We start from the raw sequence: 18,896 nt of genomic DNA on the forward strand, positions 1-18,896 counted from the left end.
AGACAAACAAAAATCGGAAGAAATAAACAAATCTCTTAAAGAAAGCCAAGAAAAAGAAATCAAACAGATGAAAGAAACAATTCAAGACTTGAAAACCAAAATAGAGACAATAAAGAAAACACAAATTAAGGGAATTCTGGAAATAGAAAATATGGGGGAAGATCAAGAACCACAAATGCAAGCATAAGCAGCAGAATACAAGAGATAGAAGAGAGAATCTCAAGCACTGGAGATAGAATAAGAGGAAATAGACTCATTGGTCAAAGAAAACATTAAATCTAACAAAAGCTTAACACAAAATATCCAGGAAATATGGGACACCATGAAAAGACCAAACCAAAGAATAATAAGGATAGAAGAAGAAGTCTAATTCAAAAGCACAAAAAATATATTCAACATAAGCATAGAAGAAAACGTTCTCAACCTAAAGAAAGATATGCCTATGAAGACACAAGAAGCTTACAGAACACTAAATAGACCGAATCAAAAAATGTCCCCTCACCACAAAAATATCAAAACACTAAACATACAGAATAAAGAATGAAAATTAAGAGCTGCAAAGGAAAAAGGCCAACTAACACGTAAAGGCAGACCTATCAGAATGACACCAGACTTCTCAATGGAAACAATGAAAGCCAGGAGATCCTGGTAAAGCATTATGGACATATTAAGAGACCACAGATGACAGCCCAGACTACTATACCCATCAAAACTTTCAATCACTGTAGACAAGACAAAACAAGATATTCCACGACAGAATCAGATTTAACCAACAACTAGCCATAAACTCATCTCTACATGAAGTACTAGAATGAAAACTCCAACCCAAGGAAGTTAGCTACATCCATGAAAACACAGACAATAGATAATCTAACAGCACCAAATTCCAAAGAAATGAAAAACACGCAAATTAACATCATCAGCAATGAAAACTAAAATAACAGGAGCTAGCAATCACTGGTCATCAATATCCCTTAATATAAACAAACTCAACTTACCTATAAAAAGACACAGGTTAACAGATTGGATATGAAAACAGAATCCATCTTTCTGTTGCATACAAAAAGTACACCTCAACCTCAAAGACAGACATTGCCTCAGAGTAAAGGGCTGGGAAACAATTTTTCCAATCCAATGGACCTAAGAAACAAGGTGGTGTAGCTATCCTAATATCTAACAAAATAGACTTCAAACTAAATTCAATCAAAAGAGACAAAGAAGGATATTTCATATTAGTCACAGGAAAAATCCATTAAGAGGAAATCTCAATACTGAACAAATACAAGGGTACCCTCATATGTAAAGGATACACTACTAAAGTTTAAATTACACATTAATCTCCTAATAATGGGAGACTTCAAAACTCCACTCTCACCACTGGACAGGTCTATCAGACAGAAAATTAAAGAGAAATGTTGTGGGACAATGGTCTGTACCCTGCCACTTGTATTTTAAATAAACGCTGACTGTCCAGTAGCCAGGCAGGAAGTATAGGCAGGGCAACCAGGCAGGAAGTAGAGGTGGGACAATGAGAACAGGAGAATCCTGGGAAGAGTCAGTCTTCAGTCATCACCTAAATGGAGAGGAAACCAGACAAAGAGCAAGCAAAATGTGACTGCCTTGCCGAAAAAGGTAGTAAGCCATGTGGCTGACACAGACAAGTTTTATGGGCTTATATAAGTTATAAGAGTTAATAAGAAGCCTGAGCTAATAGATCAATCAGGTTTATAATTAAAGTAGACCTTTGTATATTTCTTTGGAGCTGAATGGCTGCAGAACCACACAAGTCAGAAACCTCTTTCAACAGAGAAATAAGAGAACTAACACATGTTATGACTTAAACGGAACTAACCAACATCTATAGAACATTCCATCCAAACATGAAAAGAATATATCATTTTCTCAGTACCTTATGGAACCTTCTCAAAAACTGACAACATACTAGGTGACAAAGAAAACCTCAAAGGATACAAAAAATTGTAATAACCCCATGTGTCTTATCCTTTGTTAGGGTTACTATTACTGTGATGAAACAGCAAGACCAAAGCAACCTGAGGAGGAAAGGTTTTTTTTTTTTGGCTTCTGCTTCCACATCACTGTTCATTATCAAATGAAGTAAGGACAGGAACTCAATCAGGGTAGGCAGGAGCTGATGCAAAGGCCATGGACTGGTACTGCTTATTGACTTCTTCATCATGGCTTGCTCAGCCTCTGTTCTTATAAAATTTAGCACCACCAATCCAGGGATGGGACCACCCACCATGGGCTGGTCCCTCCCCTATCAATCATACTTAAGAAAATGCTCTATAGCTGGATCTTATGGAGACATTTTATCAATTGAGGCTCCCTCCTCTCAGATGACTCTTAACTTGTTTCAATTTGACATAAAAATAGGAGCACACTTACTGAGGAAAACTTGTATAGTTAAGAGTATCAAATTACGTAAGCTAATGGTTCAGTTCCTGACTCAGTTGCAAACCCAAAGCATTTTTAAAATAAAATCTTATAGTGCAGTAGGAACTATTTTAAATATGTCTAGATTAATTTGTCTCAAATGAATAACATTATTTTCTAACTTTAGGTCATAACTTTTCTAGTATAAGAGAACATGAGTATACATAAAAATAAATTTACAAATAAAAGATATCTTAAGTCAAGGTAACCTAAGTGTTATGTATGACACCACAAACTAAAAAGACAATGTGACAATAAGCTTTACCTCATTACGGTCAAAATCACATGACTGCTTATGATGTAATTCGTTCAAAGGAGCATCACCCCTAGGAATTAATAAAAAATGTATTAAAGCATATTTCTTCTGACAGTTATTATTCTAAGTTTTAGTTTCAATCAGAATTATGTGAAAAGCTTCTTAAAAGTATGATTGACAAGTACTATGCCAAACTATTCATTTAATATGTATGTTAAATGTCTATATTTTCTATGTACCTGCATATTGTGTATGTACACAAGTGTGTGTACAAGCATGTGTGTGCACATGCAAATCAGAATAATGTGGGAATCTTCTTAAAAATATGGATTTGCGAGTACTCTGTCAAAATACTCATTTTAGTGTGTAGGTTAAATGTCTATATTTTCTATTTACTTGCATATTTGTGTATGAACATAAGTATTGTGCACAGCATGTGCATGCACAGGTGGATGCCAGAGTTCAACCTCAAGTGTTGTTCTTCAGGAGGCATCAGTGGGGAAAGCCAGCAGTCCACAGGCCCCGGAGATCCTCCTGTGGTCCTCACTACTCAGTGCTGGGATTAGCAGCGTGCACCAATGCACCTGGCTCTTTTACATAGTGCAGGAATCAAACTCAGGTCCTAGTGTTTGTGCACCGAATCATACTGAGTCAAATTCCCAGCCCTGAAACATCTATATTATAACACAATCGCTCCAAGGAATCTAAATCTACACTCAAGATTCAGAATCAGTTTTATCCCAGGCTTTTTCAGACCCAGGCCAGCTGGCCTTGGTGAGTTCCCGATAGAACATCCCCATTGTCTCAGTGTGTGGGTGCACCCCTTGCGGTCCTGAGTTCCTTGCTCGTGCTCTCTCTCCTTCTGCTCCTGATTTGGACCTTGAGATTTATGTCCGGTGCTCCAATGTGGGTCTCTGTCTCTGTCTCCTTTCATCGCCTGATGAAGGTTAATATTCAGGTAAAACCGGACTCTCTGAACATAGCGGACAATGAGGACTACTGAGAACTCAAGAACAATGGCAATGGGTTTCTGATCCTACTGCACGTACTGGCTTTGTGGGAGCCTAGGCAGTTTGGATGCTCAACTTACTAGACCTGGATGGAGGTGGGGGTTCCTTGGACTTCCCACAGGGCAGGGAACCCTGATTGCTCTTCGGGCTGGGGGGGGGGACTAATTGGGGGAGGGGAAGGGAAATGGGAGGCGGTGGCGGGGAAGAGACAGAAATCTTTAATAAATAAATAAATTTAAAAAAATTTTCAAAAAAAAAAGATTCAGAATCAGGTTCTTGTTTTCTTTTTCTGTTTTGTTATTGCTCTTTTGAAACATAGTGCCATGCATCCTAAGTCACTTTTTAAAAGCTGAATTTAAAACTCGAAGTCAAACAAAATGTTTTACTCATAAACTTCCAGATATTTGAGAAACAAGGAATTTAATTTCTCAATTTTAGAACTACATTATGTACCTGAGTTTTAATTAATAAATCCACTTCCATTAAAATGGCATGTTTTATTTCTTCTATCATGGATACTTTAAAGATTTCCATAAGCCAGGAGGTAGTGACACACACTTTTAATCCCAGCACTTAGGGGGCAGATGTAGGCAGATCTCTATGAGTTCGAGGCCAGCCTGGTCTACAAAGTGAATTCCAGAACAGCTCTCTGTGACACAGAGAAAACCTGCCTCAACCCCCAACCCCCAAAAAAGATATCCATAATAAATCAATTTTACAATAAAAATGTGAATAAGTAAATTTTAACTCATAAAGATCTGGCTAAATTATTATTACTAAGAAAAATAGGACTATTCAGGAACTATGAGCTAAAATAATGTTTCCCTCATTATCTATAATTTTGTAGGAAAGCCAGCAAGGGTATCCTCAAAACTCAAAGGAATAAACCATGTTTGTTGATCCAATTAAAACCCTTAAGACACAAAATATGTAGCAGTAGAAAGCTAGATCTGGTAATACATCGTTGTTTCCATGTAACAAAAAGCATAAAGATGATGAAATAAGGGACAGCAACCCTCAGCGCATCTATTCTGACACATACGGAAACTGTGGGAGGGGAATGCTAGCATGCAAGGGTGTAGAACACAAACTGTTGCATAGTGGAGATAGTCTTGTTTATACTGCCTCACTGAATTCTCATACTCCATGCTGATTCTATACTAAACAAGCAATAAGTGAGACAATATGCTGTTTGTGCTAATAAGTATTCTACCCATGTGATACGTCTATCTCTGTTATTCAATGAATTGCTATTTAGAAGATATATGGTGGATAGTCAACACTAAATGATCAGTTAAGGTCTTAGAGGCTGGAAACTGTGAACACCATAGGCTTAAGAAGTTGCTATTACACATAGTTAAAATAAAAAGTAAGACTTCTTTGAGACCAGTTTGCTCACCACACAACAAAACCATTATCATCTCATGTTCTATTTGCTCATTTGAATACATTTATTGTACTAGATCTTAAGTCAAAACTTACATAGAGCACATTGGGTATTCCCAGGTATTTCTCTGCACTGCTTTCTCTTGGTTATTACTTTCAATTTTTCCTTCAAATAAAAAACTGAATTAAATTTAGCAACATTTATTTTCATTTTTAGTTCAAAGCATATTAGAAGGATGCACAGAGGGAAATTGGTGGTCCATAAAATAATACTGTAACATGAGTCCCAAAGAAAATCACACAGAGGTCTCCATAAGATTATAAACTGATTGGCCCATTAGCTCAGGCTTCTTATTAACTCTTGTAACTTATATCAACCCATTATTCTTATCTATGTTAGCCACATGGCTCCGTACCTTTTTTCAGCGGGGCAGGTCACATCTTGCTTCTTAGGTGGTTGAGGCAGGACTCCCGAGGGAGCTTCCTTCTTCCCAGAATACTACTGTTCTCATTTTCCTGCCTCTACTTCCTGTCTAGCTACTGGCCAATCAGCATTTATTTAAAATGTAATTGACAAAATACAGACAATTCTTCCACACCATAATACAATAAAACATTCTAATTGTGACTTTATGCACCTCTAAGCATATTAAATATACTGTATATACATAATTGTACACACACACATATATACATACATATATATATATATATATATATATATTATATGTACTTTACATTTATCCCCTGGTATCTGATAGGAATTGGTTCTAAACCTTCCCCACTACTCATTATCCCCACAGCCACTGAAATCCCTTGAAACACCAGTATCTTGCATTAAATGGCTCAATCTGCTGAGATAATGCATATACTCTCATATTCTTTATATAATCTCCAGGTGACTTAGACTATCTGATACAATGGAATGCTTTTTATAGAAAGTTGTTTGTTTGTGTGTGCGCTCGCGCGTGCGCACATGCATATGCATTCACATATGCAGTGTGTGGGTGGAAGTCAGAGAACAATGCTCAGGAGTTGGTTCTCTCCTTTGACCTTGGAATCCAGGATTAAACTCAGGTCAGGAATAAGCCATCTCGCCAACTCTGAGGATGATGTTAGTAAATAGCATAAATACTCTACTGGTTATGGAATAATGATAAAAATGTCTGTCTGTATGTGTTCAGCCAAGACATCTTAGATTTTATATAGTTAGTTGAATCTAAAAATATAGAACATTTGGATATGGAGAGCCAACTATATGTGTATAATTAAATGAAACATGGTAATACATATTTATACAGAGAGAAACTAAGTGTGCAATACCAACCTTTTCTTCCACAGCTGGTTAGGTGACAGTCTTTCTCAAAAGAGCTTCTAAATTCATTTATTTCACTATCGCTGTACTCCTTCTGGTAGGGCTTCGTTGCCTGACATGTTCCTAAGTAACTTGTACTAAGTGGAGGACTATAAGAAGCTGTCCGAGGAACTGTCAAATCTCCATTAATGCACCCACCAGTGTAATGGCTTTCATCAGAAAAATCTACACAGGAGTCACTCAAACTACCAGAGCCACACTTGTGAAAGGCTGACATTCTCCCCGGCTGATCTCTGCTTAGTAAATTGATCATATTGGGACTCACAAAGGAGTCCATGTCGTGATTGGATGATGGATGTCTCCAAGTTGGCGGGATCACATGTTCTAAAAAATTAGAGAATGCTTTCCCATCATTCCTCCAAATCTGTTGCACCGCTGTTTTTTCCATAGCAAAGTCTGGTTGTCTTCGTTCACACAGGCTTCCACAATCTTCACCCATGAACACAGATCTTTTAGTAAGGAAAGCACCAGTTTCTGGACTTTGGAATAAATAGAATCATAATTAGCAGGAAAGGTTTGATCATTTTCATTTACAAACACTAGCTTAAATTGAAAACTAACAAGAGTTTACTGAAGAATGACTAGCATTTTCCCAAATGCATTTTAAATTTACTATTTAAAAATACAAATAATAATATTTTAGTGGAAATTTATTTAATATATTCTAATAATAAACTTGAAAATAATTTATACATGGTTCTGTATTTCAATGTGAAATTTAGTGCACAGTTTTATTTATTGTTATATTAGTGAAAAAATAACATGATACTCAATAGTCTGATTTCTACAGTACAGTCTAGCAAATAACCTAGTGTACCACTGTCTGCTGCTGCTGTTAGTCAAGCAGAGAAAAAAAGTCTGAAGACTAGAGGGAGGAAGCTATCTCATGTAAAAATATTTTTTATAGAGTTATAAAAACATTATCAAAGATATATTCCAATTTAATAATTGGGATAGTTACAAAGTTCTCGATGAAGAAAAGCCAGAAAAGTTTTCTACCATTATAAATGGGGGAATAACCATAGAACATATCATAAGTTATAAAGCACACTATATGTTGAAATCGTATTTTATAATTTGTTCCCAGCACTATAACCAAAGAGTTACTAAGACATGTATAAAACAGAAGCAGGCACTCCCAGAAGACCTGTAATACAGTAAGGAAGGGAAAACAAAGATCACAGAACTGTTATCCTGGAGTCCAAGGCTAATGTAAAAAACAAAGAGTCTTCTACTCTAAGAAAATCATTAAGGGGCATCATCTAATGTGAGGGACCTCTTCAACAAACATTTCCGGGAAATTCAGTGTCTACTTGCAGAAGATTAAAACTTCAATGCTACTTCTCAGCTTCTAGAAAAATCAACTCACAACTGAACGAAGAACATATTAGAGAATATGCCAAGATACTAGCAATGGTTTTCTGGGCATTGCCATAAAGCACAGGAAACATAATAAATATTGACAAATGGTTTGTAGAAACTAAACAATAAAGAGAGTGTGGAGATAACCTACAGGATGTGAGGAAATATTTTCCCATTATTAATCTGTTAGAATCCTCCCTAAAGTCCACATAATCAAATTTTAAAATGAGAAATTAGGCTTGAGAAAAGTCTCAGCAGTTAAGACAATGGCTGTCCAGACCCGAGTTTGATTTCTAGCACTTTGGTGGCTCACAGCCATCTATAACTGTCATCCCAAGTGATCCAGCATCCTCTTCTGGCCTCCTTCTGGCACCAGGCATACATGTAGGGCACAGACATACATGCAGACACAACATTTATGCACACTGGATGAAATAATTTTAAAAATTTTTTAAATGAGCAAATTATTTAAATAGATGCTTCTCAAAAGCATAAACATGACTAAAATATATGAGAACACACACTCAGCATGATTAACCCTCAGGGAAATGCAAAGTGAGGCCTCAATGAGATACCATCCATGCCAGTTACAATGGCTTCTTCTAAAAAAGAAAGTATAAACAAAAAATAAACAAATGCTGACCAGGAGATAAGCAGGAATTCTTACACATGTATGGAAATATAAACTAAAAATAGCATTGCTACTATAAAAGAACAGCATTAAGGTCCCGCAAAAGCTGCAAATGTAGCAGATGATCAAGCCAATTTTCTCCTTGGTATCTCTTCAAAGAAATGAAATCAGCATACCCACAGTGCAGCTGCACAGCCACATATATATTGTAGCACTGTTCACTACATGAAGACATGAAATCAGGCTGCACGCCCATCAGCAGATGAATAGTTTAAAAATGCAGGATATCTGTCTAGAGTAGTATTTAGCATTAAAAAGGATGAAATCCTGTTGGTTATATCAAAACAGATAAAACTAGAAAAGATTTTGTTACGTGACAAACCCAGAAGGAGAAGGGAAAATTGATGGAGGAAGGTCATTGGCGAATAAAGGAACTGTCCTGGCCCATTTTATTGGTTAGAGGATAGGTGGGAGGAGTAAACAGAACAGAACGCTGGGAGGAAGAGGAAGTGAGCTCAGAGACTACACAGCTCTCTGGGGAGCAGACGCCTCAGAGAGAGACGCCATGCCCTGCTCCCGGGATGAAGCTCTGACCCAGGATGGACTAGGCTGGAATCTCCCCGGTAAGCGCACCTTGGGGTGCTACATACAGATGATTAGAGGTGGGCTAAATTAATATGTGAGAATTAGCCTAGAAGAGAATGGGCCAGGCAGTGTTTAAAAGAATACAGTTTCCATGTAATTATTTCGGGTAAAGCTTGCTGGGTGGCGGGACACAGCCCGCCGCTCCGTATTTCAACAGAAAATATTCTTTCTCATATATAGATATAGAAATATTCTTTCTCATATGTCGATGCTATAAAACTATACTTTAGACTAGAAGAATGATTCCTAAAAGCTGGGAGAGACGTGGACTGCAGTGAGTGGGAGAGGCTGGAACTGATATGTCCACACAATATTCACATACAGAACTAGCACCCTGAAATTTGCTAGTATACACGGTATGTTAGTGTTTAAAAGGACAAAATTAAACTAACAAAAGGATGTGTTTCATTATAATGGTCTTTTTCTAGAATAGTACTTATATCTTCAACTAAAAAGATTTAAGTCCTTCTAAGAGCAATGTACTGATGCAGAGCCCAGCACTCTGTCCTTTCCTTCCACATTCTACTCACCCGTTTGTTCTCTCAGATGATTCTCCAAACTCTGCTCTTTTCTGAGATGAACTGAAAATATCTTGATGCTTATTTAATTTGTAAAATAAGGAATCAGAAAAATCTCCGTTACTGAACTAAAAAAAGGAAGAAAATAACAAAACAATATGTACATGTTTATAATTTAAATTGTATTTACCTGTTTGCAGATAATTGCTAACTAATGTGTAATTATAACATGTATAGTCAAGAAGATGAATACTTAAGTATGTGTCATATAATGTTTTGTTTTCTATTCTACAAAGTAAATAATAGAATATAGAGTTTAAGCTGTATAAACAAAATTTTGTCTCTAAGATATAGGTGGATTCTCTAGGTGAATTCTCTCAGCCCTCCTTCTCATCCCTCTGTGGTCAGTTGACAATACCAAGAAACATCTCTACCTGGACCTCAGATGGCCAACCTGGCTGGGACTCAGGTAGTTGATTTTGACTTTGACTCTCCATCTGATCTCCCATTCCAATCTCTCCAATCTCATTCCTAGCCTTGTAGCAATTGCTTTCAGGTGCCTCTCCTCCCACCTCAGCTTCATTCACTGTAGACGCCAACTCCTGGTCCAGACACAGAGTCCCCCTAGCTCTTTCATTTTTGTTTCTCTACATGACTTCACTGCAGCCTACTTTCCATCACACCTTCACTTCTCTGGGGACCCATCTTTGACAGCATTCTCTCGGTTCTTCCCATATCCGCACTCAGCCTTTTCTCCTAGCCCATTTCTATTCCTCTCTGCCACTCGCTGACCTGCAGGAGCACTCTCTCCAGACAACAACAGTCAACACATATTCCTAATATCCAGAAAAGGTAACAGAAACCATGGAGCAGAACAACCACACATCACCCCATAACAAGACCAGGTAACGACACCTAGAAAAACCTCTGTTCTCCCAGCTCTAGCTGCCTGGACACCTGTACAAAAAAAAAAAAAAAAAAAACTAAAGACAATATGTCATCTCCAGAACGCAGTAAGCTTTCTATAGTAAGTCCTGAGAAATGCAATACAGCTAAAGCCCAAGAAAAGAGCTTCAAAATGGCAAGTATGAATATGTTCAAGGATGAATAAATAAATGACTTAAGACCATAAAACCATATACCAACAATGAATGAAATGTTGGGAACAAGACATCAATGTAGAAACAGAAACACTAAATAAAACCCAAACTTGCATAAAACTGAAAATGGGAATTTAGGAATCTAAAGAAAAACATCACAGGTAAGCTTCATCAGCAGAGTACGAGACATGGGAGAGCAGCACTGAAGAAAAGGGAGAAGAAATGGATCTCAGTTAAAGAAAACTTTGAATCTGAAAAAATCCAGGCACAAAACACCCAAGAAAAATGGAAGACTGAAAATACCAAACATATGAATAAAAAGAATAGAGGAAAAAGATCCCCAGTTTAAAGGCACAAAAAATATTTTCAACAAAATCATAAAAGAAATTTTTTTCTAACCTAAAGAAGGAGGTGCCTATCAAGGTACAGGAAGCAAACAGAACATAAAGTAGTACCAGAAAAAAAAACTCTCCATAACACATAATAATCATAACACTAAATGTATGGAGCAAAGAAAGACTATTAAAAGCTATGAAAAAACAATGTAACATATAATGTCAGATCCATTAGAATAACATCTGACTTCTCAATAGAGACTCTAAAGCCAGAAGGGCCTGAATAACTCTAGGAACCACACTGATCAGTCCAGAAGAGTATTCTCAGCAAAACCATCGATCATAATAGATGAAGAAGAACATTCCTAATTATTTTATTCCAGAATTAAAAACATAATGAAAACAAAGTTAAGTAGTATCTACTATGTACCAATACATCTCTACAGAAGGCAGTAAAGAAAAACTTCAATCTGAAGAGGTTAACTACACTCAAGAAAACACAAGGACTAAAAACTCCCAAACCACTAAATCAAAACAGGGAAATTAACACTAAACCAACAAAATAATCATAATCGATAAGCACAGGTCATTGATAATTCTGAATATTAAAGATTTCCTTCTCTAATATAAAAACACATCCTAAAAGATTGGATTAGAAAACATCTTTAGGTACATCCAAGAAACACATCACGAAGTGTAGAAAATACTTCAGGGTAAGAGGACTGAGAAAGATATTCCAAGCAAATGGACCCAAGAGAAGTAAGCAGATACAGCCATTTTAATATCTGAAAAAATAAACTTCAACTCAAAAATAATCAGAAGAGATAGGGAAGAACACTACATACTCATCAAAAAAAGGGTAACATCTATACACCAAATATGAGGGCATCCAAGTTCACACACACACACACACACACACACACACACACACAAATCATCACTACAGGCTAAATTACATATTGACCCTTATATATTGATGATAGTAGGAAACTTGAATACCACACTCTTGCAAATAGGTCATTCAGATAAAACTAAACACACGACTTAGAAAATATGAGACTTAGAAGGTCATTAAATCATATTAGACTTAGAAAGTCATTAAATCATAACAAAAGATTCTCAGTACCTCATGAAACTTTCTCCAAAACTGACCACATACTTGGACATAAGTCTCAACAGATATAAGAAAATTGAAACAAAACAACCTGTTTTGATAACAGAGCATCATGGATTAAAGTTGAATATCAATAGCAAAAACAACAGAAAGTATACAAACTCATGGAAACTAAAAAACTCATTAATGAATGAAAACTATATCAAGACAGAAATTAAGAAAGAAATTAAAAACTTTCTAGAATTAAATGAAATTAATTAAATGAAAATAAAAACACAACATACCCAAACTTACAGGACACACAATGAAGGCAAGTTCATAGTACAAAGTTCTTAAATTAAAAAGAAATAAACAGAGTGAAATCGTGTTATCAACTTAACAACACCTGAAAGCTTTAGAATAAAAAGAAGAAATAACGCTTAAAAGGAATAAATGGCAAGAAGTAATCAAACTCAGGGCTGAAGTCAATAGGAGAAACAGAACAAACTATACAAAGAATCAATGAAATGATGAATTGGTTCTTTGAGAAAAATCAGTATGATTGGTAAACCCCTAGCCAAATTAATCAAAAAATAGAGAGAGAAGATTAAATTAATAAAATTGGAGACATCACTACAGACACCAAATAAATCTAGAGAATTCTAAGGACATACTCTGTGCTCCATCAAACTGGAAAGCCTAAAAAAATAAAACAATAAATTCCTTAATATATTCACTCTAACAAAGTTAAACCAAGATCAGATCATTGATCTATACATACTGATAAAGCCTGAATAATAAAGAACTGTTGGAGGTATCACCCTTCCTCATTTCAAGCTGTACAACAGTATGGTGCTGGCATAAAAAGAGACATGTTGATCAATGAAATTGAACTGGAGACCCAGACAGAAGCCAACACACATATAGGTACCTGTTTTTGTTTTGTTTTATAAAAATGTCAAAAAAAAATACATGTTGGAGAAAAGACATCTTCAACAAATGATGCTGGTCAATCGGGATGACTACATTTAGTAGAATAGAAATGGATCCATATTTCGATCAAGGACCTCAACATAAGGACAGATAACACTGAATCTGATACTAGAGAAAGTGTGAAATAGTTTTGAACTCATTGACAAAGGAAGGAATTTCTGAAGAGGACACCAAAAACACAGGCACTAAGAAAAACCAATAATGGGACCTCAGGAAACTGAGAAGCTTCTGTATGACAAAGGACACCATTACCTGGAATAATGCCAGGCTACAGAATAGGAAAAGAGATTTTTACAATTACTCGTCTGATAAAAGGTTAATATCTAAAATGTATAAAGAACTCAAAAAATTGGACATCAAGAAAAATATAACCCAATTAAAAAGGGGTACAGAACTAAACAGAGTTTGCAAAAGATGAGAAACAAATCACTGAGAAACATTTAAAGAAATGTTCAACATCTTTAGTCATCAAAGAAATAAAAATCAAAACATCTTATACTAGTCAGAATTGCCAGATTAATAAAACAAAGGACAGCTAAGGCTGGTAAGGGTGTAGGAAAAGGGGAATACATATTCATTGCTACTGGGAATACAAACTAGTACAGCCACTATGGAAATCAGTGAGGTGGTTCCTCAGAAAGGTGGGAATAGATCTATTTCAAGATCCAGCTATACCACCCTTGGGCATATACCCTAAGACTGTACATCCTTCCATAGGGACACTTACTCATCCATGTTCATTGCTGTGTTGTTGATAATAACCATAGATTAGAAATAACATCATTTAGCTGATGAACAGATAAAGAAAATGTGGTACATTTACACAATGGAATACTATTTGACTCTTTACAAACATGAAATATAAAATTCACAGGTTAATGGATGAAGCTAGAAAAACATCCTGAATAAGATAACCCAGATACACAAAAAAATATTTTATGTATTATTTTATTATGTGGATGTCAGAGTTTAAGACTTTGATAGGAATGCTATAATCCATATAACCACAGAGTTAGGTGTAAAGTAAGGGACTGTGGGGAGAGGAGGATCTCACAAGGAAAGGAAAATGGAGTGCATAGTTAAAGAGAGACGGGAGAGACCTGAATGGGAGGTTAAAATGAGGAGGAGGGATAGGCATAAGGTGAAATATTATCCTTCATTTATCACCATAAATTTGAAACCCATCTAAGTCAAATTTATGAAAAGGAGAACCTGTTATGGAAATATGACATCAAAGAAGTAATAATCCCAATGTACCTGCTCATTTTGCTTTATTTCAGATGCAAATTTCCAAGGATTTGGTGCTGTCCTTGGGGTGGAGTTTTGGTGTGGAGTATGTTTGTTAGACAGTAATTCCACTGGAAGAGAGGGTGGAATACAACTGTAGTTTTCTGGTTTTTTCAACATTCTGTATGAGTTCATGTTTTGTGATGACTGTAGGAAAAGAAAAAGCAAGATCACAAAAAGTACAGAAACTAGAAGTCAAAATAATAGAACTAAAATTAGGAGAAAAGGGGCATGACTCCAAAAGAGGAAGTCCTATGGAAAGGCAGGTCATTGGTACTTCAGAGGAGTCCTGGAGGTCAGTGTCTACTTCAGAATGCCTCCCTCTGCTTTCCCGATCTGCCTTCTTCTCTCAAGCTCCTTTCCTGAATGTCACTTCTAATGACATAAAATCTTAGTTTCTCTAACCCATAAATCAGATGACAGGATGTCCAAGATATTTTATTACTATCATCAGCTTCCATTGCCTTTCTGATCTAGTTTAAACCTGACAATTCAAAGATAAAGAAGAATAATTAATATAGCATTGGGCGTTAAATAGAATTGCAAGTTTTAACCAACCTGTGTACTTTCTAATTCATTATGATTTTGTCTGCAAAAAATGTTATGCTTTTAAAAATTACCTTGTGATAAACATGAATTCTTAACATCATATAAATATAAATTGATAGAAATAATATTTCCATTACATTTGAACAAATGAACTGATCAGTAAATGTGTGAACATAACGAAAGACTCCCTCAGTGAGAGGTGGAGAAGGCTCTATCTGTAAACTGCTTGCTAGGCAAGTATAAGGACCAAGTTTGACTCCCCAAAACCTACATATCAATGCACATTTGCAATCCCAGTGATGGAGAGGGAAGAAGCAGGCCAATTCTTAGGGCTCACTAGACTTGCTGACCAGTTAGTATGACTGAATCAACCAGCTCTAGTTGCAGAGAGACCTTGTCTCAAAAAAGAAGTTGGAGAGTGAGTTACCTCTGATCTCCCATGCACACATACATATGCAACTACCTACTCACCAATGAACACACACACAAATAAATACTTAAAAATAATCTCTATATAAATTGTGCCTTGTAACTAACTCTTTGATAACTAGAAGAACCAAGTCTGAAGCATACAAGGCCAACCACATTTCTATTGCTCCAAGGAAACTTCATAATCAGAGTATTCTTTAGGAGTAAATTTCCTATATGTGAAAACTGCAAAAGGAATCACTCAGAAACTATAAAATAGTTAAAGGCTAACTAATTTTGTCTAGTATTTTAACAGTAAGATCATCTAAGGGCTGGGAACAATTGTTAAAACAACTTACAATTTTCTTTAAAACTCACCTGACCTGGGTCAGTTCCTTCTGTGTGACATAATCTTTGATAGGGTACACTAAAGAAAACAAAAAAAAATCAAGCATCCATAAAATATATCTTCTGTATATTAAAGTTTCTCAGTGTCTACACAAGCACTCAACATAGAAAACTCTATGTAAATTATGTAAAAGTAAGTTTTAAGGAAAATATATTAAACTAGGATAGACATTTTCTTTACTTTTTTAAAAAAATACTTACTATATTTCAATCATTGGTGGTTTTGCCTGTGTGCTATGTCTGTATGAAGGTGTTGGATCCCCTGGAACTGGAGTTATAGACAGTTGTGAGCTGTCATGTGGGTGATAGGAATTGAACCCAGGTTCTCTGGAAGAGCAACTGGTGTTCCCAACCACTGAGCCACATTCCCAGTCCCTGGCATTTTCTAATATAGAAAGTCAAATCACATGCACAAAACTCCATAAACGCATGTCCTAATGATTTTATAATATCATTAGACAAACAAGAACAGGAACTGGAAGGTAATGTCCTTCTCAATTTCCCAGCAAACACACCAGTTGATAGTTAACTTCTCTCAGTTAGTCACTGTCTTAGGTAGCACTTACTTAGTCCCCATGTCATCGATGCACAGTTTGGAAGGTACACAATGAGGTGACATTGGAAGGTCTAACACATGCTTTCTTAGTGGAATTTTCCAGTCTCTATTCATATTCACATGTGTTGGTCTTTTCATGGTTTCTATAATAAAAAAAATGTTAAATAATAACTTTGAAATAGAAGCTTTAAAATCTTTTGCTATATCATTCAATTGATCGTGCATTTGAAAATGTTCTTCTAAAACATGTTCTTTACATGTAATTACAGAAACTGACTGCTAACCACTATTAATGAAATCTAATTTTTCCTACTGCATTTTAGCCATCTATAAAGGGGCTCTACTAACCCAACACAATGTCCTCTTTCTGATCAATAGACTGTCTCAGCACAGCACTCTATGTTTTCTCTGTCTCAGCACTTTGCACATTTTATTACACTTGATCAACCCTATCACCATCAATAGACTGTAAACTTCTGAGCAATGCTTCTTAACCGTGGGTCATTACCCTTTGGGGGTCAGGCGGCCCTTTGGCAGCTGTCTCTTAGACTACTGGAAAGCACAGATATTTACATTATGATTCAAAACAGTAAAAATTACAGTTACAACTTAGCAATGAAATAACTTTATGATTGGGGTCGCCACAACATGAGGAATTGTATCAAATCGCAGCATTGGGGGCTGCAGCATTATGAAGGTTGAGAACCACTGTTTTAGAGGAAGGAGTCTCGTATCATTTTATGAAGTAAGATCACTGTTTTATTTGCTCAGTACCCAGCCCACCTACCAAGTTCTAGTGAGAATGTTCTCTCTTTGTGTACAACAGTTCAGAGGTAGCCATTTGGGCAAAGAAAAATGATTCATAGACTTCTGTCCCTCTGACCCAGTGCAACTGAGCAATTACTGGAGTCCAGCAGTAGCAAAAAGTATCTTCTAGCAGAACTTGAAAATTTGGAATGAAACAACCCATAGTCTTTCTCCTGAGGGAACTGGGCATGAGAAATAGTGGTTTCTTAAGACCAGCTTTTAAATGTTCATGATGAAGACAATCTTCATGAGGTATGGTGATATTTTGTTTGTGCTATAACAAATAGAGCTGCCTGAGGATCAGGGTGTGGAGCTAGCCACTAATTAGTCATAGAGGCCAGGCAATGGTGGCACAGGCCTTTAATCTCAACACTCAGGAGGCAGAGGCAGATAGATCGCTGTGAGTTCAAGAACACTCTGTGCTACAGTAGATTGATCCAGTCTCAAAGAGAAAACAGAGCTAGGCAGTGGTGGCTCACACCTTTAATCCCAGTACTTGGAAGATACATGTGTTTAATCCCAGCAATAGGGAGATGGAGACAGGGAGAGATATGGCTGGGCAGAGAGAAGAATATAGGGCAGAAGGAGATAGGAGCTGACCACACTGAACCTGATAGAAGATAAAGTGGAAAGTAGCCTGCAATACATGGACACAGGAGACCACTTCCTATGTATAACCCCAATAGCACAGACAGTGAGAGCAACAATGAATAAATGGGACCTCCTGAAACTGAGAAGCTTCTGTAAAGCAAAGGACACAGTCAATAAGACAAAAAGGCAACCTATTGAATGGGAGAAGATCTTCGCCAACCCCACATCAGACAAAGGTCTGATCTCCAAAATGTATAAAGAACTCAAGAAACTAGACATTAAAATTATAAATAACCCAATTAAAAAATGGGGTACTGAACTGAACAGAGAACTCTCAACAGAAGAATTTCAAATGGCCAAAAGATACTTAAGGTCATGCTAAACTTCCTTAGAGATCAGGGAAATGCAAATCAAAACAACTTTGAGATACCATCTTACACCTGTCAGAATGGCTAAAATAAAAAGCACCAATGATAACCTGTGCTGGAGAGGATGTGGAGTAAGGGGAACACTCATCCATTGCTGGTGGGAATGCAAACTTGTGCAACCACTTTGGAAATCAGTATGGCAGATTCTCAGAAAATTGGGAGTCAACCTACCTCAAGATCCAGCAATACCACTCTTGGGAATATACCAAGAGATGCCCAATCATACTACAAAAGTATTTGTGCAACTATGTTTATAGAAGCATTATTTGTATTAGCCAGAACCTGGAAACAACCAAGATGCCCCTTAATGGAAGAATGGATAAAGAAAGCATGGCACACATACACATTAGAGTATTACTCAGCAGTAAAACACAATGACATCTTGAATTTTGCATGCAAATGAATGGAAATAGAAAATCCTATCCTGAGTGAGATAACCCAGACCCAAAAATATGAATATGATATGTACTCACTCATTAGTGGATTCTAGACATAAACAAAGGACATTGAGCCTATAGTTAGAGATCCTAGAGAAGCTAAATAATAAGGTGAACCCAAAGAAAAACACATATAGATCCTCCTGGAAATTGGAAGCAGACAAGATTGCCAGGCAAAAGTTGGGAACATGGGGGTGGGGGTGGGGAAGGGGGAAAGGGAGAGGGGGAGAGAAGAGAGAAGGGGAGGATTGGGGAGAGCTTGGGGGA

General features: G+C 36.7%; 1 protein-coding gene across 1 annotated transcript in view; it reads right to left on the reverse strand.

The window, feature by feature from the left end:
* Positions 1-18,896, reverse strand: part of CUNH12orf40 (chromosome unknown C12orf40 homolog) — a 52,316-nt gene that overhangs the window by 12,525 nt on the left and 20,895 nt on the right. Inside the window, exons 4-5 of the mRNA XM_041672521.1 lie at positions 16,377-16,509; positions 6,434-6,960 (exon numbers count right to left, since the gene is read on the reverse strand). Coding sequence (XP_041528455.1) covers positions 6,434-6,960; positions 16,377-16,509 — 660 coding nt within the window. The remainder of the gene's footprint in view (positions 1-6,433; positions 6,961-16,376; positions 16,510-18,896) is intronic.

Source organism: Microtus oregoni, unplaced genomic scaffold (assembly GCF_018167655.1).
Source record: "Microtus oregoni isolate MIOR12 unplaced genomic scaffold, Mior012 000022F_ref0000154, whole genome shotgun sequence".
Lineage (NCBI taxonomy): Eukaryota > Metazoa > Chordata > Mammalia > Rodentia > Cricetidae > Microtus > Microtus oregoni.